Below are 25,606 nucleotides of genomic sequence, written 5' to 3' on the forward strand. Positions count from 1 at the left end.
GGAAGGTGCGTGCTTTAGTTCCAGTCAGCGAGTCCTGCTGTCCGCTACATATGTTTGCTGCGTTTCTCTGCCTCTATTACACGAATGTGCAAATCAGCTCTCACGCATTGACAACCATCTGTCGATGGGAACATACAAACAAAAAACAACTGTAAAGTAAAGAAAGTGTTAATTTTGACACGGATTCCAGACCTCCTTAACACCCACCGTACGTGACCTGGGAATATGTCTGCAACCGCTAAAGAGGTGAATGCATTGAAGTTCCAACCTGGCCGTAAATTATGGAGCTTTTCCGAGACTTCCGGTATGATTCGCTATCACACTTTAAATATGAGAATACTTTAAAGCAAAGCAAAGCAAACTTATTTGTATAGTGCATTTCATACACGAGGTAACTCAATATGCGTTCCACAGTTCAAGGCATTTGAAAACAAAGAAATGAAACATGTCAAATGGGATGAAAACAACAAAAATGACACAAAAATACAGTCAGCACCGCTTAGAGTGCAAGTAATGTGATCAAAAAGTGGATGTATTCTAAAAAGGTTTCAACCTGGATTTAAAAATATTCAAACTTGGGGCTGACCTCACCTCTGTTGGCAACTTATTCCATTTGTGTGGAGCAGAATAGCTAAATGCTGCTTCACCATCTTTGCTTTGGACTCCGCGCTCCACTATTTGACCTGGGTCAGTCGATCTCAGAGCTCTACCGGGTTTGTATTCTGTACGCATTCGTTTCATGTATTCAGGACCTAAACCATTTGGTGATTTATAGACCAGTAACAGAACTTCAAAATCTCTTCTAAAGATGACTAGAAGCCAGCCCGAGGACTTTAGGATTGGAGTTACATGCGCTGACCGCTTTGTTTTGGTCAAAACACGAGCTGCAGCTGTTTAATACACTTTTTGGGGAGTCCAGTCAGAAGACCATTACAGTAGTCAAGTCTACTTGAGATAAAAGCGTGGATGAGCTTTTCCTGGTCCGCTTGACACACACAAGACTTGACTCTAGATATGTTTTTCAGATGGTAGAAGGCAGTTGTTGTGATTGATTTGATACGATTGTTGAAAGTGAGGTCGGAATCAATCAGAACACTAAGGTTTCGGACGTGCTCTTTGGTTTTGTTTTGTTTTTTCCATTAAGTGTCAGTGAGCAAGGGGTCTCAACCCCGTTGCTGGCCTGCCTTCTTTTCTGACTTAATGGTGCCTCACGCCGAGCGACACGGCCGAACCCGACTAAACTGTCGCGGAGTCTGCGGGGGTTCTGCAGTTGTTTTCATGAATGGTCAAATAGCGGGCCACCGGTTTTGCCGCAATTCGAAATTTGAATCCGCGGTGTGAGCCGTCGCAATGTCGCAATAACAGCCAATCAAAATGCACGTCAAGTTTCACTCGCACTAACAATACATTTAGTTGGTTTTAAGCCATAAAAATACAGTTTTGAAAGCATTAGATGTGCACCCGCATGCTCCATACGCTCAAGAATCGTACCTGAAACCGCCATCTGAAAATTCTATTCAGCCAAAAAATAAACATTGCTTGCCCGTGTGATTAACGTGGGCAGTGAGATAGCAAAAGCTCCCCACTGAGGATGTTTGTCCACAGCAGGTCGGAACTCAGAGCAGAAGGGCGCATTGTTGAAATGAAGGCACAGATGTTATTAATTATCAAGGCCTCGCAGTCATTTGCTGTCCTCTCTGTGCGCAGCAGCCTCCACTTTTAATTACAATTTGAACTCATTTGTGGTCCCACCCCCCACCGTCTCATTAACAATCGGTACGTTTTCCTGTTTGTGCATCCATATGCCTTTCATTGACATTTCCTGATGATGCCCTTCAGCCACTTTCTCGATTTCTCTTGTTCTTGTCTGCGCTAGTTCCAGTGATGTGCGCAACATGATCCACTGATGAATGTTGCTAAATTGTAGCCCATTTTCTGTCTTTTTCTGTCTCTTGTTTTTTTCTTTCTTTAGCAGCGGACACTTAAAAGCCACAGCCGCCACCCGGTAGTCCCCGTCCAGCTCGACAGTATCCTTACGTCGGAGCTATCCGGATCGCCCTGACCTTCGACCTCTCGCTACGGAACAAAAAGTCTCCTTTCACAATAAAAGGTTTGTTTGCCAGGGGACGCAATGAAAAGGAACGCCCCGAAAGTCGAGTGACAAAACACAAACGACGGCGATAAAGGAGAGATGACGCCGGGGCCCCCTGAGAGAGATCGGCGCGATTGAAGCCCGCCCAGGCAAAACCGGCGCAGGCCATAATAGCGAGGCGGCGGAAAGAGATGCGGCGAGGGGACGGCGAAGGAAGTTGATGTCAGAGGAGTCGGCTGTCAGGGAGACTCTGCTAATGATGTACAGATGGCCCACGAGCCCCCCCCCCCTCACACCCACACCAGTAATCTAATGAGGAGACGTGGATTACCGTTGACTCAGATTAATTTTTAACATGGCGGAGGGCACGGCGGTGACAGCCGTGATTATTATCATTATCATAATCATTCGCACTTTGTCTGCCGCTCACGCCGTGCGCGCCGTCACGTGGGCCCTGTAAATTTTTTCTCGTTTTCGGCGAGCCCGTTCATTAGCATGGAGTCTAGACATGACATCACGTCATCATCCTTTTGTTTTTCATAAACAATATGTGTTGACCCTCGCTCGCGACGGGGCAATATCTCGACGAGTAAGAGCACCAGAAAAGATGAAAAGCCCATTGTCTGAGTGCCTCTGCAAACAAAATCGCACGGCGAGAAGAATGCAAGGATAACGGAAGGCCAGGCGCAAAGGCCGCCGAGATTTTCATTGGGAAACGAACGGAACATAAATTGCGACCGGAAGTGACTCGAATTGTGCGCATAATCGGTCACATTTGGTGTTGCGCTGACATTTCCAGATGGCTTCACGTGATGAAAAATGCGGCATTACGGCCCCGCGTCCGCCCGGTGTGATTCACTCTTTATCCGATACCTGCTGGCAGGTCAGACTGCAGCCAAATGTTCTCATGCGGTGGCCGGAAATCAGATGAGCATCAAAATGCGAAACCCAAAGACGCACGGGGCGAAAGGGAACATTTTGCGGGCATGAGTTTGGGGGTCAGCCACAGTCAGACGGTGTCTAATCCTCACGTCCCTCTTTCTCGTCAAACAATAACAGAGACCTCGGTCATTCTTGCTTTAGACAATGAGCAAAAGTGTTGTTGATTGTTTGCGGGTAACACCAAGCAATGATCTCGTGAATATTTTATGGAACGATTCTGTCTCAAAGTTTGCTGTAGATTCTGGAAGTGAAGCTACTTAATGGTCCAAGGACACCGAAAGCATCAATTTTAGTAAGTTTTTAATCTTAAATCAAGGCAATCGGAATGGACCCATCCGTTTTTTTCACCACACAACATGATTTTGACGTCTGTGGCTTTTTGTAATTCCCAACGTGATTTGTTTTGGAGAAGCAGGAAGTGATGTTAACAGCAGGAGCACACTCAGGCGGTCTCGTGTTTGTGGTCTCGTGTATACCAGTTTTACCTGTGGGAAGGTAGCTCTTTGTTCCTTCGTGTTAGCCAAAATGCCGGCTCGTTGTATTGCTGGATATTGTTCAAACACTCGGGAGGATGGATTCATTCTTCATACTTTTCCAAAAGACCCAGTTCGTCGTGGAAAATCGATTGCACGGGTCCAAAGGACGAGAGCTTCGTGGGTTCCAAATGACAGGTAGGCGTGAATAGAGCTACTAAAAAGAAATAATAGTTGAGGGGGCAGGGGGGACGTAAACCTTCTTTCAGCGGGCGACTCGCGGCCAGAGTCGGGGAGTCTGTTGTTAGTTAGAAGTGATCCGCATATCATGTAAATACGGCTCAAAACGACGACAGGGTAACATTGCCCCGGTAACTTCTCTCGACTGTGAGATGTTCTCTTCTTCGAAAAGAGCTTCCGTGTCAAAAGGGGCATCGGATTTTTTCATATAGACATTGAAGTGAATAATGTTACATGTATTTTTCATTACAATATGTTTATCGGCACGTCACTCGGGCTGTAAATTTTTTTTTATGTAATCATGACTTGACACCATCTACATTTCCCAGCGCAAGGTGTATAGTACAAGTACTTTTTCAGTGTAAGCACATCACCGCACATTGACATTCCCGACAGACCGACTGCGAGCCCAGCGAGGCGCTGGGTGGCGAGGAAGAGCTGTCACTTTGCTCGCGTCCGTCCAAGTTGAGAGGCGAGAGCGCGCCGGTTTGGGCTTCCCCTAATAGGCAGGTCCCCAAAAGCGCGTCGATTACCCCAATTAAACACGGTCCTCATCAGCATCTCGCCTGTCTGAAAGAGTCGACGGGTTGGAGAAGGTGACATGCACGCACACTCGCACGCCCAGTCGCTCGACCCTTCCCTACCTCTTTGATTTGTTTTTTCCAGAATGTAAAAAGAAATTAAATGACTTAAGGCTGCATATTAGATGAATGAATTCTATAGACGCAATAAACACATAATTATGAAATAGACAGTACGAAGATAAACATATTCATACATTCATAACATAGATTCTAAAACTTAAATCCATGTAGTAGAAGGTCATTTTCTTTTTTCATTATTTTTTATTTATAGTGCATGGTTTTTTTTTTTTTGGTTTGTTTTCAGGTTGTTTTCCTTTTTTTATTTTACAGTATGTTTTTTATATACATTGTGTTCTAAATGATTGGTAATATGTATTTTTTCATCTCTAAAATATGCTTTAAGGCTGAAAAACCCCTTAGCACAAACTTTATTAAGTTTCAAATCGTAGATTTAAAAAGAAAAAGTAAAATAATGTATCCGAGAATGAAACCAAAAAAAGACCTTTTAGAAAAAAATATGTACACGTCCCTCCAGCTATTTTCTTCCACTTTATCCAGGGCCAGGTACAAAGTTTTGCTATAAAATGAAAAATCCGATAGCTTTTAGCAATAACATCTTTAATTTTAATGATCAATCTATAAACTCGGACACACGAGAAATTATTAATAGCGACTGGCATATTTTCTGTGGTCGTGTCCCGTCGTCCTGCCGTCTTTTTCCACCGAGGCCCTTTTTGCGAGGGAAGAACATAATTATAGGTCGTCGCCGGCGCTCTATTTTTCTTCTGGGTGAGAATATTTTTATAAACAGACACGCCACCTTGGATTATGTTTGACAAGTGTAATAAACGAAACATCAAAGGGTCTCCTTCTTGTGCCGCTCGCTGAAGTTCATTGGGCACGGTTGTCAAGCGATCGACTGTTAGTCCGTCCTCCTCGTCCTTTTCGACACTTGTGTCCTCTTCTTGCTCATCCTCGCTTGCTGGCTTTGTCATCTCTGCCAGGTCTTCATCAGTCGGTGACAATTTGAGATTGTCTGGGGGAAAAGTTTTAACCATTCAGCACGAAAGAGTCACACTGCTGGCTTCAAACTACCGTAATTTCTCGAGTATAATGCGCACCCCGAAAATTCAGGATCAGGAAAACCCTTCTACCAATGTACAATGCACACTACTAATTTGCTGCTATCCACATGCTCAAAATATTAGGAATTATCTGTATTTCTATTTTAAAAGGTTTGTACTTTTGTTTGTACTTGTATTGTTTTTCCAAAATTGTCTGCACAACAATCATTGGTGAGACAATCATTGAGATTGGTTGACAATGCTACAATCCCTTAGCCAATCAGGACGCAGAACACAATGCGGCGTTTCCCTGTGCCAATCAAGATGCAGAACACAATGTGTATTCATACGCTATAAAAGAAAAGCCCGCTGCACTGTAAAAAAAAAAAAAAAAAAGTACACAAACACCAAAAAAACTGCGAAGTCGCTAACGTCACCCGCATTGTAGCGAGGGAACATCTGCAGTACATTTTACAGTAAATGACATATTGTTATTGTATAGGCATAGCATCTTAAGAGTCAATGTTGGTTTTGAGGTGTGGTTTGTTGCATTCATTGTCTTGAATGAAAATTATTTGACTATGGAAGAATTTGTTCTTTTTAAACGGTGGCGGTAAATAGCAGGATCCGAACCCCACATAATTTGTGCAGGTGATGTTGATAGTTCTGGGGGCCGCCCTCCCCGCTCCGCATTATTTCAGCTTCTTCCTCAGTGATATTGTCGGCACACGGTGGCCAGAACACAATCCGTCGGGACCATCCAGAGTTGCCCGGTGTTCGTCTGTGAATAAAACTATTTGAAAATATGTCTTCACATCCTTCTGAAGCCACTGCAAATATTCAATTTCCTTTTCAGGCTAGTTTGGGGTAGCTGAAATGCAGTTTGAAAAGCAAAACCGAAACCCTTCAGAGGATCCTGCATTCGGAGGTTCTTTGGACTGCAGCCCCACTGACATCCCTATATACATTGTAAAATACATATTGTAATGAAAAATATATATATAACATTATTCACTTCAATTTCTATACGAAAAAATAAATATGAGCGGGGAGCGCGTCATCCATGCGCAAAGTTGCGGAAGTCTCATTCGACATCCAAGTGGTAGCCATATTGCCTGCTACGTCATTTACAGCTGTCACACTGGTACCGTCGGCATTGAGAAGACGCTGTGCCACCTGCTATGGGACACGGAAGCTCTTTTCGAAGAAGACAATCGAGTGAAGTGACCGGGGCAATATTACCCTATCGTTTCGGGCCATATTTAGATGATATGCGGATCACTTCTAACTAAAAACAGACTCCTCGACAGTATGTACGACAGTATGTAGCGTACTTGTGGTCGGTCGCTCGCCACCGGAGCTCACTCGTGGCCGGCCGCTCACTAAAAGAAGGATTATGTCCCCCCCCAACCATTCTTTTTTTTTTTAAATAGCTCTATATACACCTACCTGTCATTGGGAACCCATGAAACTCTCATCCTTTGCACCAGTGCAATCCATTTTTCATGCCGAACCGGGTCTTTTGGAAACATTTGAAGAGTAAATCCATCCTCCCGAGTGTTCGAACAATATCCAGCAATACAACGAGCCGGCATTTTGACTAACACGAAGGAACCAAGAGCTACCTTCCAGCAGGTAAAACTAGTAGAAACAGACGAGACCACTTGAGTGAGCGTCTGCTACGAACGTCACTTCCTGCTTCTTGTCCAAAACAAATCCCTCGAGATTACTTTCATGGCGGGAGTTACAAAAAGCCATGTACGTCAAAAATCCTATTGTGTGATTAAAAAACAGAGGGGTCCATTCCGGCTGCCTTTTTTTTTTTTTTTTTTTCATTAAAAACATACTAAAAATCATGCTTTTCATGTCAGTGGACCTTTAACATCCCATGTATACGCCGAGACACGTTTGTAGCATCAATTCCGAGTGCTATTGATTCATTCTGCTGTTTAGCTGTCACATCCTCAGAGTCGGGCCCGCTATTAGTGAGAAAAGCCCACATTGGGCAGATCCCATTCAGACAGATTGCAAAATCCACATCCGGCTGTCAGCGCGGGTCAACGGCGATTCTCCGATTGTCCCACCAGACAGACGATTGCAGCGCTTTCCCAGTCTGGCACCCCCTCGCTTGTTCCTCACTGCGACGCCGTGCGTTGATGGCTGTTCTCCTGTCACCTTTACTTTCATTCTATCTCCTTTAACGTTGTAATTTGCTGCTCGCAACAACGAGGGGCTGGTGTAAGAGGGGTGTTAGCATGAGATAAGCTCGAGCAGTGCGCAACAAACGCTGCTGGGGGATGAGTTGGCTGTTCGCTCCGGAGTTGCGCTGTAAGCTTTTTTTTTTTTTTTTTGCCCCCTCAAAGACTGTAAAGATGAACCCAATGATGCGGCTTTCAAGGTACTGGCTGACATTTTTCTTGCCGTAAGTGATCTCCGCTAACAAGAGTCATAGCACATTATTTGCTGTATAGCACACTGTATGCAAGGTTCTTCCCCAAGTACACTCAAATATTTAGCACAAAACAACATAGCAGCCGAATATTCGGGAGTTGTTCGCTATTCGTTATTTGAAGCGATCCATAAAGACATTATTGGGTTGGACAGCTATGTATGTGCATAAACTTCATAGTGTGTCTGCTTGTGATAGCTCTAAGCACTGCGGCATGCATGAATTTATATCTCCTCATGTAGTTGTGCACTTTCTGTGTTCATGGGTTTGTGTCCCCGGGCTAAATCGCCGATGATGATGTCAAACAGCTCACTAGCGGTTTTATCCGCTTGCGCTTCCACTGCAGAACATTGCGTTACTGTGATACGCGATAGCGACGCAACATACATTTTTGTGCTTTGCAAGCTGGAATGTGCATGTAAACTCTGTTTGGCCAACATTAAAAGAGCATTTTAGTCACGTGTCAGATGAAAAATATACTGTAGACACACGGCACACTGCTAGACAGACTAGGATGACATAAAGTACACAAAAGATGCTGGCAATATGGTCAATTAGTAACTTGCACTCTACTGGTAAGCAGGGGTCTCAAACGCGATTTACCTTGCACACTCACGCAATTTAAACGAGACGTTTAAAAAATATATAATCTTGTTTTTTTTTCAGCAAAATAAGATAAACAAGGATGCTGATGTAAACAAGTTGTGTGCAGAAGTACGAATAAAACCTGATGGGAATACTGCCGTAACTTTCACTGATTGAAAAATGTTGCTCTACTTGCATCAATCAATGTCACACCCGCAAGCGCCGTTTACCCCACCATGATTGGTAGATTCATCAGCGCCTCACACAACAAAAAAGGGCCATTCACATAAAAGTTGAGGGCCACACTAACATTGACCTTTCATATAGAAGTGGGGCCACAAAATATCATCTCATCAAATATCATCTGGCGGGATGCATGTCAGGGTGTGTTGGTGGGATTTTCCTTTCTAGACATCCAAACAATGATCACATTCATTTGGTGTCAGAAATAATTTTTGGAAAAGGGGACTGCAATTGGCAGCGCATGCGCCGCTCATTTTCGAGAGTCGCTGAATGCGCTGAAACCACAACCTTCTCGACCGTTCAATACCACAAAATCAAATCCGTCAACTACCACAAGGACTGGCATCTTCCTTGTACCTACACATTCCTACATATTTGAACTGCAGGAACAATCACACCGGGTCGTGATGACAAATGCCAACCGCCAGCTAGCTTACGAGCTAACAGGCTGCTGGAGCCTTTTCAGATGTAGCACAGTGGACCTGAGGGTATACCACACGTTTCTGTGTATTACACAATATACCGTAATTCCCGGCCTACAGAGCGAACCTCTGGTTACAAAACTCACCGAGTACATTTGTAAAGGAAATACCATTTGGCACATACATACGCCGCAGCTGTGTAAAAGCCGCAAGTGCCCACATTGAAACCCACATTGATATTTACAAAGAAAGACAGTACACAGAAAGAGTTTAATGGTAGCACGGCGCTAACGCTAGCATGAACGCTAGCGTTAGCGCCGTGCTACCACTAAAGCTAGTGCTAACGCTTGGGACGAGCTAACGCTAATGCTAACAGGCCCAGTTAAAATAAAACTTACCGGTACATATCACTGAGACACGACAGTAACACAGCAGCGACACACTAGCACAGCGCTAATGCTAGCGCAGCACTAACAGGGCCCACTTCATCTCCACATATATTCAACCAGTATCATTCTGTCCTTTTCCGCCCGAGTGCCTCCTTATGGCCGTTAGAAAAAGTGCACAAATTATCCGCATCACCGTATAAACCACAGGGTTGAAAACGTGTGGCAAAAGTTGCAGCTCGTAGGCCGTAAATTACAGATCACCATTCAGTGCAACCTCGTTCTCAGTCTTTGCACAGTTTTCTGCAATTATATTCAAACTTGTATACTGTAATATATTTAGAAACATATCTCAAAATGAGAATTAATAATATGCATTAAACTGAAATGTTCTATCAATTAAAGCTAGATTGATGGATAGGAGGATGGATAGATGAATAAACGGATAGATGGAGTGACCTAAAAAGGCTCCATCACCAGGAGGCATGGAGTCGGCCAGATAGAGAGACAGACCTTTAAACGGCACCGCGTAAAGTGTCGGCCACAACTAGTCCAGACGGGTTGTCGGCACGTGAGGGCGGACGAGAGATGAGATGGAAGAATGGAGGGCAGCAGAAAATAGACAGAGAGGAAATGAACGAGAAGAAGCGGGGTGCGCGCAGGACAACGAGGCTTCGCCTGTCTTGGCCTTAATGGTCCAAATGAGGCTGGGAGGGGTTGGGGGGGGGGTTGGAGGGGGTATATGCGTGGTGGGACTTTGAGGGTGTGGCAATCTAGAAAGGACGGGGTCTGAGGCCGAAGACGGAGCCGGACCGGGCGGCGCTCAGTGAGTCGGGCTCAACGCCATATGAGCTGGCAGCTTGTCACATTCCAGGCCGTCAGCGAGGAACTTGATCGCAGAGACTGTTTGACCACAGAGCAGCTTCTATCACTTCAAATATATAAACATACTTGGGAAAATCATCTTCAAAGTTAGCTTCAGTCCTTCCTGAAAGCTGCGTGAGGCCATTCTCAGCGTTTAGTTCGTCTTAGCATTCGTAAGAAGAACGAGAAATACGACAACAGGTCATTTGGTACGTACATTTGGACTTGAATTTAACCTCGTCAACATTTAATCACCCCAAACGTTAGCAGGCTGACATGATTCAGTCCATATATACACGCACAATATATATTTCATAACGCGCACTTCATGCGCGCTGGCTGACAATCGCAAAAGGAAGCCGGCGTGCTTCGATGGCGGAAGGACGAAGAGATTCCTGTTCTATTTGAGAAAATATTGTCGTGAAGTACATTTTTTCTTTCCTTTATGTTGATGCAGCTGCGTTAGTCGTCCCGCACATCTCGATCCCTCATTGGAATATTCATGCCAATTAAAAGGCAGCGTCTAAAAATAGACAACTACCATGATGTTAGCAGGGATCCTGTGCGAAAATCAGATGTGCATTATTAATGAAATGAGGACAGAATATACAATTTATCCAAAATTCATTCAGTAGGGATGAGCTCCCCACGTCTTTGTAATCCATGAAACTTTATCACAAAATTTCAATTATTATTATTATTTTTTTTTTAATCCCCTCTTAGCTCCCTAGCTTGTTGTGTGTTCCCTGGGTTCCTCCTTCAGTCTAGATTTCCAGCGAAGAAATTGCCAAGCAGCTCGGTGAAAAAAAGGTCCAGTGTTGGAGCAATCATTAGAAAATGGAAGAAGCTAAACATGACGGTCAATCTCAGTCGGAGTGGAGCCCCGTGCAAGATATCACCTCGTGGGGTCTTAATGATCCTTACAAAGGTGAGGAATCAGCCCAGGACTACATGACAGGACTTGGTCAATGACCTGAAAAGAGCTGGGACCACCGTTTCCAAGGTGACGTCCTGGTTTGAAAGGTTCCCGTGCTTGAACCAGCACAAGTCAAGGCCCGTCTTAAGTTTGCCAATGACCATTTGGATGCTACAGAGGACTCATGGGAGAAAGTTTTGTGGTCAGATGAGACCAAACTGCAACTTTTTGGTCATAATTCCAGGAACCGTGTTTGGAGGAAGACGAATGATGTGTTCCATCCCAAGAACACCATCCCTACTGTGAAGCATGCGGGTGGAAGCATCATGCTTTGGGGGTGTTTTTCTGCACATGGGACAGGACGACTGCATTGTATTAAGGACGACCGCGACCATGTATTGTGAGATTTTGGGCAACAACCTCTTTCCCTCAGTCAGAGCATTGAAGATGGGTCGTGCCGTGGGTCTTTCAACATGACAATGACCCGAAGCACACAGTCAGGAAAACAAAGGAGTGGCGCCATAAGAAGCATACCAAGGTTCTGGCGTGGCCTAACCAGTCTCCAGACCTAAACCCAATAGAAAATCTTTGGAGGGAGCGCAAACTCTGTGTTTCTGAGTGACAGCCCAGAAACCTGTCTGATCTAGAGAAGATCTCTGTGGAGGAGTGAGCCAAAATCCCTCCTGCAGTGTGTGCTGATGAACTAGAGGACTACAGAAAATGTTTTGACCTCTGTAATTGCAAACAAAGGCTACTGTACCAAATATTAACATTGTTTTTCTTAGGTGTTCAAATACTTATTTGCACCTGTATTGCGCAAATAAAACATTAAAAAAAAATCATACATTGTGATTTTTGGATTTTTCTTTTTAGATTCTCTCTCTCACAGTGGACATGCAGCTAACGATGAAAGTTTCGAACCCCTCCGTGATTTCTAAGCAGGAGAACTTGCCATATAGCAGGGTGTTCAAATACTTATTTTCTTCACTGTAAAAGGAGGGTCTCAAGGCCAAGGGACTGAATGTCTGTGCTCATCATTCCCAGAACGGTGAACAGATGACGTGATGTAATTACAAGTGGCCAGGTCACAATATCGTCCTGCCGGCTACGGAAAACACAGCAGCGCTCCTCAGGATAAAGTTACAACTCAGTCGCCGCGTCTGAGAGCAAAGTGAAGCCTCGCAGCTCCTCCGCTGACGTCGCTCACAAAATTCTTTGACATTCTTTCCTTTATTGATTTGACTCCGTGTTAACAATCTGTAACATTCTCACATCTTATCACTTCTATCGATCCCAACTTAACAAGACCTCACAGATCAACAATCAATCTGCAGGCCTGCACCAGTCACATGTGTATTTCTATTCTATTCTAAATTTCTTTTATCTTCATTCTTGATTAGAATATTTATAATACGCTGTAAAAATTACAAGACCTACAATAAAATGCAATTTTCCACTTTTACTGGAAGATTTGACATTTTGACTTGACCTTAGCTCGCTAATGGATCTCATTAGTCTCTTCAGTCGCTGTGATCGTTATCTAGAACTTGTAATGGTGTAGTAAATATTATAAAAAACGGAGAGGGTCATGAAAGTTGGGAACGCGGAGAAGGAAAAGTTGAGAGTATCTGAGCTCGGGCTGCGAGGATGAAGTAAGAGGCATCCACATCTGAGAAATCAACCAAAAAAAACCCAAGTAAACAGCAACGGAGGAGGCGCAGTGGAACCCGATGCCGCTGATGGCTCCTCCGCCTGCTCGCTCGGGTTTCCCAGAAGGCCACTCTGCCAGCCACGGCACAAAAACCGTGCAAAAAGCCAACACCTCACTCTCCACCCCTCGGGAGCACGGAGACAAAAGAGAGGGGAAAAAGCGATACAACACCTTTGTTGGCTCACGTCGCATTTTCCGCCTCCCTCCTATCTCGTCTCCGATGTAGTTTTTCCTCCTCTTTTTTTGCCACAGGTATGTTGCAGAATTGTGAAATAAGTTTTACCAAATTTTGGAAGATCATAAAAAAAAACAACTTGTTTGTTTTCCATTGTATTGGTGTCATTGTGGTACATCTCGCTCTTCTGTTTGATACCAGTTTGATTGCCAGCGTATGGAACTGAAGAGCTGTTGACATAAAATAAAAATAAAAATACCAGAACGGATCTGAGTGACACGATAACAAATGGACAATGGCTTTCGTAATCATATTTCAACAAAGGTTTTCACGGAGAGAGTGTTGGGTCGATATTAGACTTCAATAGCAACTGTCACATTGGGGGATTATCCCCCAGTTAGTTGCGTTCAACACGCGAGAGCGCATGGACGTCAACTCCATCGGTGGCAACCAGGGTGGGGGCTGGGGGAGTCGGGGAAGTGGGGGTGGCCTTGAGACGTGCATCTTCTCCACGGGGGATCTCTACCAATCTGCCAGCCTCAGTGGGAGGTCACTCTCATCAACGTGACCATCTCACCCTCTTCCCTGGTCTGCACAGGAATTTACAATAGACATCAAAAATGATTTGCCACACCACAGAGACGACAGTAAATGCAACTTTAGGTGGATTTTGTTGTTTTTATTCTAGAGTGCCCACAAGCCTTCTGAAAAATGCGTATCTCGTCCTGATAATAATAAAAATACTGTCATCGTACATCATTTTGATGCTGCAAAACACAGCTAAAGATGAAGTCAACTTTAATAAAGGGCCCTGTCGCGGCTGTTCACTGAAAACGGAAAACACAAGCCGCTCATTGTTAGAACCGTCGCTCTCGGGGCCCATCCGTCGTCGCCCGTGCCGGCCTCTGCACAAACAACTCGACAAACTCCACAATCGTGAGGCTTGATGAGAAAGCCTAAAGTGGAGGTGCAATTGAGGGGCCGCGTAAGACGGCCTAATCCCCCTTCACAGCATTTGTTGTGTCATTAGAGCTGCATGGGACGTGGATACTGTGACACAGGACCTATTCAGTCTTGGAGCTCTCAGCCAGCCACACTTGCAGAGAGACTATATAGCCTTGTGCTCGGAGTGGCGATGAACAACACTGGATTTTCAAAGCTAGTCTGCACCTTGTAAAACCAGACGGGGACCCCACCCCCAGAAGATGCAATTGAAAACAGGCAAATATCAGAAGAGAAACAGACACACACAAAACTGCATTTCACCTTGTAGATTTATTTTGGGGTGTGCTGAAATAAGAGATGTGCTTTGCTACAAGTGTTGTAGTCCAATGATGAGGATTGGAGCACGCCAGTGATTTGTGTTCCAAGTATGACATCGACAAAGAAGTAATACGGCCACAGCGTAAAGAAATTACATCTCAAAAATAAAGTATGATATAGATGAAAAGTCACAGTTACAGTATTAAAAGTTCTCGTGCGGTGCTTGAAAAGAGTCCGAATTTGCACATCAACAAACGAAGGGCAGCAGCCGCTGTGTTGCCCCGATAACATCTAAACCCTCTACCACATTTTTGGGGGAGATGTGGGAGGAAAACGGCCCGGAGAAAACGTGCAAACGGCCCATGGGAGGGCCGGAGCCCAGATTCAAACCTTCAACCTCAAATGCGCTAACCATTCAGTCACGTGCAGCTATTACCGTAATTTCCGGCCTACAAACTGCGACTTTTTTCACACGCTTTCAACCCTGCGGTTTATGCGGTGATGCAGCTAATTTATGCATTTTTTTCTAACAACCGCAAGGGGGCACTCGAGCGGAAAAGGTAAGAATGAGACCTGTGGAATATATGTGTTGTAGCGTTGATGCTGTGCTAGCATGTTGCTGCTGTGTTACTGGCGTGTCTCTTTTATTTTAACCGGCCCTGTTAGCATTAGTGTTACCCCTAGCGCAGCGCTAGTGTTAGCTTTAGTTGGGCACTTGCGTTGGCGCTACTTTTAGCGTGACACTAGCGATTGCGCAGCATTAGAACTAGCGTTAGCACAACTCTTTCTGTGCAGTGTCTTTCTTTGTAAATATCTCATGCTTGAATGTGGGTTTCAATGTGGGCACTTGCGGCTTTTACACAGCTGCGGCGTATGTATGTACCAAATGGTATTTCCTTTACAAATGTACTCGGTGAGGCTTATAACCAGGTGCGCTCTGTAGGCCGGGAATTGCGGTATATTATTTAATAGTTGTTGAAAACACAAAGTTTCAGTTGGTGTAGTTCGTTCACTCATTTCAAACTCAACTGATAATAATGAAGTAGATTTTGCTGGTTGTGTTACTACGAAATGCAATAAGTATGTTTTCCCTCATTTTTCTTCTTGTAATTGCGTCAATGTCTACGTGTACTACAGTATGTCTTCTCAGTGTGGCCTTAATCCTCATTTGTCGATGTCATGTCGATGAAGCATCAATACTATCATCCATTCAATTGCATTTGCTTCTGAAAGTACTGAGGTAAACACTTCATATTTTAAGCTTGTACAGGATTGCTTGAATACAGTACTATAAAGTTACGGTAAACGTGAGAGAACATACAGCATTTTACAGTGCACTCATATATATATATATATATATATATATATATATATATTTTTTTTTTTTTTTTTTTTTTTTTAAGTAAATACAGACAAATAGAAATCATGTGTGTGCCATTGATCTTTCAAGTTTCAAAGAGAGGACTTATTGCAGTTTCTTGTCAAGTTTGATTTCTTTCCGTCCCAAAACTGAGACACGTTGGCACCAGGCAGCACGAAAGGCCGAGCGTTGCTACACGATCAAAAATGATGCAGCGGCAGGATTGCTAAACTCTTCTAAAAGCAATGCTCCTTTTCGGCAACTTCACTGTACAAAATTCAGGTGCCGATTCATATTGTGCGTCCGCGACTTGAGGCCAAAATACGGTCAACAGAGTTCACATTTTGTGCGTCGTACCATACGTTGCTGAAACGAGGTAGGAGACTCGTGCTTCCCGCTTGAAATTGTAAAACGTAACTACAATGACAATTAAATATATCCATGTAGAGTACATACAATGAGAATCCCGGCGAGGATTTGTGATATTGCTTCGTATTGAATACTGAACACTGAAATAGACAAAGTGATGAAAAACTCTTTAAATTTGCTGGATCTGGACTACATGGCACCCCCAACACGGTACCATCACCCTCATCACAAGCGGGCTGGCTTGTTAAAAGTTTCAGCACACCTGATATCTCCCGGTATATATTTTCTTTTTTTTTCTTTTTTTTTTTTTAGACATAACGATATAAAGCATCTATTTAATATTTATGGTTGTTTGAATGCTAACAGATAATCTAAGGTTATTTTAAGACATTCCATGCTCCTTGTAATGTCCACACAAACACAGGCATACAAGCAATGTGCTTTTTTGGCACTCTGGCACTATTTTACTTCTTTTGCGTGGACATGCATCTTTTTGACACAAGGTGTAGAAATACAGTACCTGGGTCCGTGTGGACTCGCCGCCTAACATCAAAATACAGCCCAGGTCTGGATATTCATTTGGGCTGCTCTTTGATTTGGTGCTCCCTGAGAGCACCGGTAAAAGTCGCCGTCCACACGTGCAGAGCTGTTCCGGCAGAGAGGGTGAGGAAGAACAGGAAGGCCACTTGGAAACCGAACCAGTCCACCACGCCCCCGGCCAGAGCGCTGAACGTCAGCTTGCCCAACACTTCCAGAGTGGCCAGGAAACTGTAGTGAGTTGCCTGCAACAGGAAAAAGTTGGCTAAAGATGAGTGACGAAATGTATACGATGTGTAGCGAGGTCTATCACTTGTGGCGGAACTGGTTGTGGGTTAATGGTGTCTCGAAGTAATCGGGACAAAAACAGACTGCGATGTTTGACTGCATCAATCCATCCACTTTCTGAGCCGCTTATCCTCACGAAGGTAGCGGGAGTGCTGGAGCCTATCGCAGCTATCAATGGTTCATGAGGCGGGGTACAGCCTGAACTGGTTGCCAGCCAATCACAGGGCACATGGAGACAGACAACAGTTTCACTTACAATCATACCTAGGGGCAATTCAGAGTGTCAAATTAATGAAGGTTTTTGGGGTGTGGGAGGAAACCGCAGTGCTTGGAGGAAACCCACGCAGGCACGGGGAGAACATGTAAACTCCACACAGGCGGGGCTGGGATTTGAACCCCGTTCCTCAGAACTGTGAGGCCAACACTCTAAACAGTTGCTCCGCCATGCCACAACTGTTCAGTCTTAAGTAATTTACAGTCTGAGTATAGCCTATAACTTATCTGTGTGAAGATATATAACATATATATCCTATTATATATATAATACATATATAATTTTTGTGTAACATTTCTTCTACTACAACCCCAAGTCTAATGAAGTTGGGGCATGTTAAACACAAACAGAATAAAAAAAAAAAACATTTATTTTCAAGTTACATTTAACTGAATACAACTTACAAGATATTTAATGTTCAAACTAATACCAAATAATCATTAACTTGGAATATTATGGCTCCAACACATTCCCAGAAAGTTGGGACAAAATCATGTTTTCTGTTGTATTAATCACCTTTTCTTTTAACAACATTCAATAAATGTTTGGGAACTGAGGAAACTAATTATTGACACTTCATAGGTGGAATTCTTTCCCATTCTTGCTTGATGTACAGCTTCAGCTGTTCAACAGTCCGGGGTCTCCGTTGTGCCATTTTACGCTTCTGAATGCGGCACACATTTTCAATGGGGAACAGGTCTGGACTGCAGCCAGCCCAGTCTAGTACCTCCCCCCTTTTACTACAAAGCCACTCTGTTGCAACATATATATACATATATGATGTTCACTATCTAACCTGACAGAACTACAGAGGATTCTCAAGGAGGAATGGCAGAGGATCCCCAAATCCAGGCGTGAAAAACTTTGTCGCATCAGTCCCATAAAGGTTTATGGCTGTATGAGCTCAAATGGGTACTTCAACTACCGTAATTTCCAGCCTATAAGCCGCGAGTTTTTTCACACGCTGTCAACCCTGCGGTTTTATCCGGTGATGCGGCTAATTTGTGCATTTTTTCTAACGGCCGCAAGGGGACATTGGAGCAGAAAAAGTAAGCGCGAGAACGAATGTATGTGCCGAGGAAGTGACTTTTACCGGTCCGGCCCTGTTACCACTGCGCTAGCGTGTTACTGCTGTGTCCCAGGGATTTTTACCGGTATGTTTTTTTTTTTAACCCCTGTTACAATGGCGACGCGCGCGTTAGCGTGGCGGCGTTAGCATTAGCATGGCGGCGCTAGTGTTAAACTATCTGTGTACCGTCTTTCTTTCTAAATATCTCCTATTACAATGTCGGCTTCAATTTGGTCACTTGCGGTTTTACACAGCTGCGGCGTATGTATGTACCAAATGGTATTTCCTTTACAAATGTCCTGGGTGAGGTTTATAACCAGGTGCGCTCTGTAGGCCGGGAATTACGTGAAATACGGCGCAAAGGGTCTGAATAATTATGGCTGTGTGATATTTCAATTTTTCTTTTTCAATAAACCTGCAACATTTTTTTCTGTCTATATACAGTGCTGTGTGTACATTAATGCGAAAAAAGTTAAGTGATTTTGCAATTGGCTGCAATATAAGAAAGAATGAAAAATTGAAGGGGTCTGAATACTTTCCCCACCCACTGTGCACACACACACTTACCAATTCCAGATGTCGTATTTATGTCAGCCTGTTAGCAATATGATTAGGAGACACACAGCCTGACAAAAGGGAGCAACAAAGGATGAAAAAGCACCGAGAAAAGCGAGCGAGATCACGGCCCGCGATGATGATGGATGGAAGCCAACTAAAACGAAGATCTGATCCCAGCCTTCAGGCTTTCAGGCTTGAGTGCGAATGAAAGATATTACCTAATCTCTCTCAGTTTATATATTTTTTTGCAGGAAGCCATAACATGGCACTTATTACAGCAGAATGGCAATAAATATTGAGTCGTTTCTTCAAAGTTTCAATCAAGACACTTCAATGTTGCGCCACGTAGGCCCACTGTAAATGGTGTATGGATATTATTTTGTTGTCATTTTTATACACCTCAGCCAAAGTAGAGAAGTTTCCCGTGTCATGACTTGCAAAGGACCTCACACCCCGGGACGATTCAGATGAAATGATTTGGGATGAGTGACGGTGGTGAGTTTGGAGTGACCGAGCGCACCAAAGAGCCCGTGTGACCGCATCGAAGTGGACTTCCTTTATTCCGAGCAACTTGTTTCACAGATTTGGTTTCCTCCTCCTGAGGATCGTTAAGAAGCACTCACGCTATCGGTTTTCAGTCACTGGATAGCTCTACCTTCAAAAACACTCGCATACTTTGACGACTTTGCTCTCCCTCGACTGTGTGCATGCACAAACACATGGTAATCTTGTTTTTTTGTTTTTTTTTTAAACAGCATGTGTTGTCGTGAGAACCTTTCAAATGTGCTATGGTTCATATCATCAGTACTTTTGGTCCATTCCCTCCAGCTGTTTAGCCCGGTAACAAAACAATCCTTAAAGCCCAAGTGTCATTCCTATAAACATTCTAAAATAGATATTGTGATGACAAATACATGTAACATTATTTACTTCAATGTCTATACGAAAAAATAAATATGAACGGAGAGCGCGTCATCCATGTGCAAAGTTGTGGAAGTGTCATTCGACATCCAAGTGGTCGCCATATTGGCTGCATCGACTGCCCGTTTCGTCACCTCGGACATTCGCCATTGAAAACACGCTGTGGCACCTACTATGGGAGACAAACACGCCCCTTCTGACACGGAAGCTCTTTTCGAAGAAGAGAACATCTCACAACCGAGTGAAGTGACTATCGTTTCGAGTCATATTTAAATGATATGCGGATCACGGCCAAACCACATTCTATGCCCGATCCACCTCCGCGCAGCGGTGATAAAAACAACACAGCCCGCAGGCGACGACGACGCGGCCAAACCGCCTCCCCGTCCGATCCGAGATGAGCCACCGCGGCCCGGCGCCGCAATAAGTCACCGCAGCCAAAGCTGGTGGCGATTCACCTGCTCGGCCTTGTTCACAAGGCCTGCAAAGGTCGTCTTTCAGCAAATGCTGCGCACATCGACACATTTAGCACCCCTGACTTACGGCTTACGCCCCCCAAAAAACACTATTGTTTTTTTAGTAGCTGTATACACACCTACCTATCATTTGGAACCCACATAGCTCTCGTCCTTTGCACCCCTGCAATCCATTTTTCACGACGAACCGGATCTTTTGGAAAAATATGAAGGGCGAATCCATCCTCCCGAGTGTTCGAACAATATCCAGCAATACAAGGAGCCGGCATTTTGGCTAACACGAAGGGAACAACAAGCTACTTTCCAGCAGGTAAAACTAGTAGAAACAGATGAGACCACTTGAGTGCGCTACTGCCCTGTACGTCACTTCCTGCTTCTTCTCGAAAACAAATCCCTCGCGAGGAATTTTATGGCGGGAGTTACAAAAAGCCATATAAGTCAAAATCATGTTTTGTGGTGAAAAACCAGATGGGTCCATACCGGCTGACGTTTCTTCATTAATAACATACTAAAAATCATGCATTTCATGACAGTGGACCTTTAAATATTTGTCAGCGAAAAATGCTGTAATTTCCTTTTCCCCTTTTTAATTTTTCCTGTCTTCCGAACTTCACGCTTGCCGGCAATTAAAATGATAATTTGTCACCTTGAGATTGACTTGAGTGAATAGCTGCGCTACAACAACGACCACCTCCAGGCTACGATGGCCCAGTTACGACGGGGACAAAAGGAGTTATGTCAAAAAAAAAAAAAGGAGAAGACGAGAGAGGGAAAAAGTCTGAATGGAAAAGAGAGCACTTAAGGACCAGAGAATGACAAAGAAATCGAGTGAGGTGGTCTGGCAAAACAGAAAGGGTGGGGTGAAGGAGGAAGGACGCGGTGAATAGGAAGTGGGTCTTTTTTGAAATTTTCCAGGTGGAAACAGCTGATGAGAAGTGACAGGTAGAGTGGCTGACAGTGGGCCGGATGGTGCTCGGCAGGGCCCGGCTCTCTCCCTTTGGTTCTTAGGGGAAGACATCGAACGTGCCAAAAGCAATACAATTATAGTGAGATCGGTGGGGTGGTGGGGGGGGGGGGGGGGGGGATGTGCACAAAAAAAAAAAATCAAAAGGAAAGATCGAAGCGTTAACAGGGAAATGACCTCACACTTACGACTTCCACAATAACGTACGACTCTGACCTGAATGCTCTCCTCGGCCCTCTGCGTGCAATGCATCATGGTGGTGAAGGTGAGCGTGGTGATCAGACCGCCCAGGAAGTGCTGAACGCTCATACTCAAGACGGCCATACCTGAGGGAGCAAACAATTACTAAACACGCCGCAAAAAAAGCCGGCAAAGAAAGATCATCTTTCGCCCGACGGCGCTCGCTACGACGTCTCGTCGCGCTCAAAGCGTGCGACCGAAAAGTATCTTCTCGCAACCGACGCCCGCCCACCTTCTCGTCCCAAAAACACATGTAGTGTATCCTCAGAGGGGAAGCGCGGGGAGGTGTCGGTGAGAAACACAGAGGAACCGCAGCGCTGATCTGTCACTGCTCCTGCGAACGCTGAATTATTCACTCGAGCTGCCAGAGTTTGTGCACAATAAGACTCTTCAATCACACGCGCGCAACGATCAGACCGGAGCCGTGGAAGTAGAAGGTTATCATGTAATATTGAAAATTCTGAAACTGAATGTTTTTCCCCTTTTCCTATAGTTCTGGCTCCATTTTTTTCCCTGATATTTTTGTTTTGGCTTTAAAGAGGACGGTGGAGGGGGGGGTTCACGTCAGTCTGAGAGGCCTGAAATGGGGAACAGACAACGGGCGGGCGGAGATGAATGGCGCTCATCTGATTCCCAAATGCTTGGAGACGGCCTGCGCAACTCAATCGTGTGCCGTTCAGGCAATAAGCGCCGAATGGCTCTCTGGAGGAAGAACACCAACGTCCTTTGAAATATGGATTTGACTTTTATTTTGCATTGTACTTGCAATCATTTTGGCTTTGGGGCTCTTTGCCCAACAGAAGTCGGTTCCAACATAGTTTACATGGCGCTGTTTTAAAAGGAATTAGTGAGAACGGTGGTATAAACAAAAGTAGTTTCAGTGAGTACTAAAATAAACTATAATAACAGTATTGTTATAATGTTATAATTTAGCTTTTTTTTAACCAAAGTAAAGGAGGGAAACACTGTCGCGAGGTTCATCTTTTGACTAAAGCCTTGAGTGAGTGAGTGAGTGAGTGAGTGAGTGAGTGAGTGAGTGAGTGAGTGAGTGAGTGAGTGAGTGAGTGAGTGAGTGAGTGAGTGAGTGAGTGAGTGAGTGAGTGAGTTAGTTAGTTAGTTAGTTAGTTAGTTAGTTTTAAAGACAGGTGGAAGAGTGGATCAGCTACAAAGTGTTGGCCTCACAGTCCCGGGTTCGATCCCGGCCCCGCCTGTGTGGAGTTTGCATGTTCTCCCCGTGTCTGTGTGGGTTTTCGCCGGGCACTCCGGTTTCCTCCCACATCCCAAAAACATCCAACATTAATCGGACACTCTAAATTGCCCCTAGGTGTGATTGTGAGTGTGGTTGTTTGTCTTCATGTGCCCTGCGATTGGCTGGCAACCAGTTCAGGGTGTACCCCGCCTCCTGCCCTTTGGCAGCTGGGTTAGGCTCCAGCACTCCCCGCGACTCTTGTGAGGATAAGCGGCTAAGAAAATGGATGGACTTTTAAATAAAAAACATCTACTTGAGAATTACACATGGAAGTAAAGGACCTTGATCTGTCATTTTACATTTGGGGCAGCCATCCAGACTGTACTCAAGTGATGACACCACATCCCTATGTCAAACATAAACACAACATAACGCACGTTTGCTGTAGTTAATGTTTAGGTGTTGACTGAGCTCATCTACTAAACAATTAACATGTTGGTTAATGCTGGCGTTATATGTTTTATTACAAATGAATTAATGATAAATAAGAATGCAGCGTGAGTGTGTCACAAACACTCAGCAGTTAATTCATTAAGGGCCCTATATTTTATTATTATTTTTTTTAGAACCCTGTACGTAACACTTGAATTTTACTAATTCTTAACCAACAGATACACACAAACTAAGTTGTGAATTAAGGCAGGGATTCCCAAACAGTGTGCCGTGAGCGCTCTTCAGGTGTGCCACGGGAAGTTATCCAATTTTATGTAATTGCTAAAAAAAACAACAACATTTTTTTCCAAGAAATAATGGATCTTTCTCCACCTATTTATGCCAGTGAGGCACAATGACAGAACAAAAAAAATCCTCTTCTATTAGATGGCAGGAAGTACATACACTAATTAATCTATCCATTTCTTGGTGACATTTACTTTCGTTGCCGTGCCGTGGGATTTTTCAATTCTAAAGTATGTGCCTTGGCTCTATAAAGGTCGGAAATCACTGAATTAAGGCAACCTTTAGTAGAGAGGCTAGAGCAGAGTGTTAGTGTTACTTATTATTGTGGTTATAGATGGACGTAGTGCAGTACTACAAAGCATCGTGGATATTTAACGTCTTATTATTCTCATCAATGCAGACCGTCGTGTTGGATCTCATCGGTCTGAATGTTGTCGCTGCCGATTGTGTTATACAGTGGAGAAAGATGCTGTACATTTTTACGCCATTTCAATAAAAGGCTCACCTTTCATGAGCGGCGACGGTTCCAGCACAGTGAGTAAGGAGCTCTGGAAGACCATGCTGATGGTTCGCAAGACAAAAACACGTCGCATCAGAGCACCGATGCTAAGGAGGGACGAAAAAAAGAATGGAGAAATCAGGGAAATGTATTTTGCCGGGACGAGACGTGCTCAAGTTTCTCGACATCGCTCACATACACGCGAACACGCAAACACACACACAAGAACGTACACATGGCTGCTTAAGTAAACAAGTCCCCAGACACTAATTGATTCGCTGTTAGAGCAAGAAAATCATCCCCCTGCGGTTTTGGTTCATGACGTAATCAATAAGCTAACGAGAACCCCAGCGTGGCGAAGATAATTAATCGCTGTTAATATACACACACAAACACGCAAGCACATGAACCCACACTGTTTTTTGACATCAAGGATTAACGATGCCAATCACTCAGGGGTTAGCTGCCACTCAAAGAAACAGTATGTGTGCGTGCGCAAAAAACGATGCAAACGTAAGCGAGGGAGAATAAAAAACACAAAAAACGATGCAGACGTAAGAGAGGGAGAAAAAAAAACAACCACTTAAGGTGACCAAATAACATTTTAATGGAGAGCTAAAGCTAAAGTGATGACTCGAGTATGACGTGTCTCACCTTGTTTGCGTGCTAATGATTTGTTTCGGTCCTGGCTGTGGTTAACAGTGTTGTGCTCAAGAACGGACTAGACTTGTGTGAGACCAGAACTCACAAAGAGCAAGACTCGCAGGAGTCGAGTCAGAGAGCCCGGGACAAAAATTTATTTAAAAAACCATGACAAGGTTGAAAAGCAAAGCCCATTCTCTTGTACTGAACCTTTGAAATCCATACTAAATACGTGCAAAAATGAATTCTTGTCATCATCATCTTTCTTTCGGAGTGTCCCATTAGGGGTCACCACAGCGTGTCTCAGATGAACGCTCATATTTGTTTGGCACAGTAAAAAAAAAATTAAATTAAAATCAAGGTTTGAAGAAGCTCTTGGTTGCATTTTAGAAAGATAACAGTCTGTGGCATTTTGTGATCCAAACGTGCAAATTGAGGTCTTGTAATGAAGCCAAATTGGGGTAGAATTAAAATGCGTTCCAGAAATATTTACCACAATTTCCGGCCTACAGAGCGCCCCTGATTATAAGCCTCACCCATTACATTTGTAAAGGAAATAACATTTGGTACAAACATAAGCCGCACCGGGTCGTGATGACAAATGCCAACCGCCAGCTAGCTTACGAGCTAACAGGCTACTGGAGTCTTTTCAGATGTGACACAGTGGACTTTAGTGTATACCACACGTGTCTGTGCATTACACAATATAACATAATTCCCGGCCTACAGAGGGCAGCTGGTTACATGCCTCGCCGAGTACATTTGTAAAGGAAATACAATTTGGTACATACATACTCCGCAGCATGTAAAAGCCGCAAGTGCCCACATTGAAACCCGCGTTGAAACTTGAGATATTTACAAAGAAGATGGTACACAGAAAGCGTTTTCAAACTTTGACTACCTTAGCTTAGCTTAAAATAGCAACACCACGCTAGCACGAACAGGGCCAGTTAAAAAAAAACCTACCGAAATCACTGAGACGCGGCAGTAACATGGCAGCAACTACTAGCACAGCGCTAATGCTAGCGTGGCGCTAACAGGGCAGGTTAAAAAAAAAAACATACCAGTAAAAG

At 44.2% G+C, this 25,606-nt stretch overlaps 1 protein-coding gene across 5 annotated transcripts in view; it reads right to left on the bottom strand.

The window, feature by feature from the left end:
• Positions 1–25,606, bottom strand: part of mfsd3 (major facilitator superfamily domain containing 3) — a 54,947-nt gene that overhangs the window by 13,014 nt on the left and 16,327 nt on the right. For 3 of the 5 annotated variants that reach the window (XM_061818038.1, XM_061818037.1, XM_061818039.1), the window contains exons 4-6: positions 23,898–23,998; positions 21,442–21,551; positions 15,811–16,920 (exon numbers count right to left, since the gene is read on the bottom strand). In XM_061818038.1, the coding sequence (XP_061674022.1) occupies positions 16,714–16,920; positions 21,442–21,551; positions 23,898–23,998 (418 nt within the window). In that variant the 3' untranslated portion in view covers positions 15,811–16,713. Of the gene's footprint in view, positions 1–4,984; positions 5,368–15,810; positions 16,921–21,441; positions 21,552–23,897; positions 23,999–25,606 lie in introns of those variants that run through there. The other 2 variants (XR_009794722.1, XR_009794723.1) reach the window with 2 other exon arrangements.

The sequence above is a fragment of the Syngnathoides biaculeatus genome, chromosome 4, assembly GCF_019802595.1.
Source record: "Syngnathoides biaculeatus isolate LvHL_M chromosome 4, ASM1980259v1, whole genome shotgun sequence".
In the NCBI taxonomy this organism is placed as follows: domain Eukaryota; kingdom Metazoa; phylum Chordata; class Actinopteri; order Syngnathiformes; family Syngnathidae; genus Syngnathoides; species Syngnathoides biaculeatus.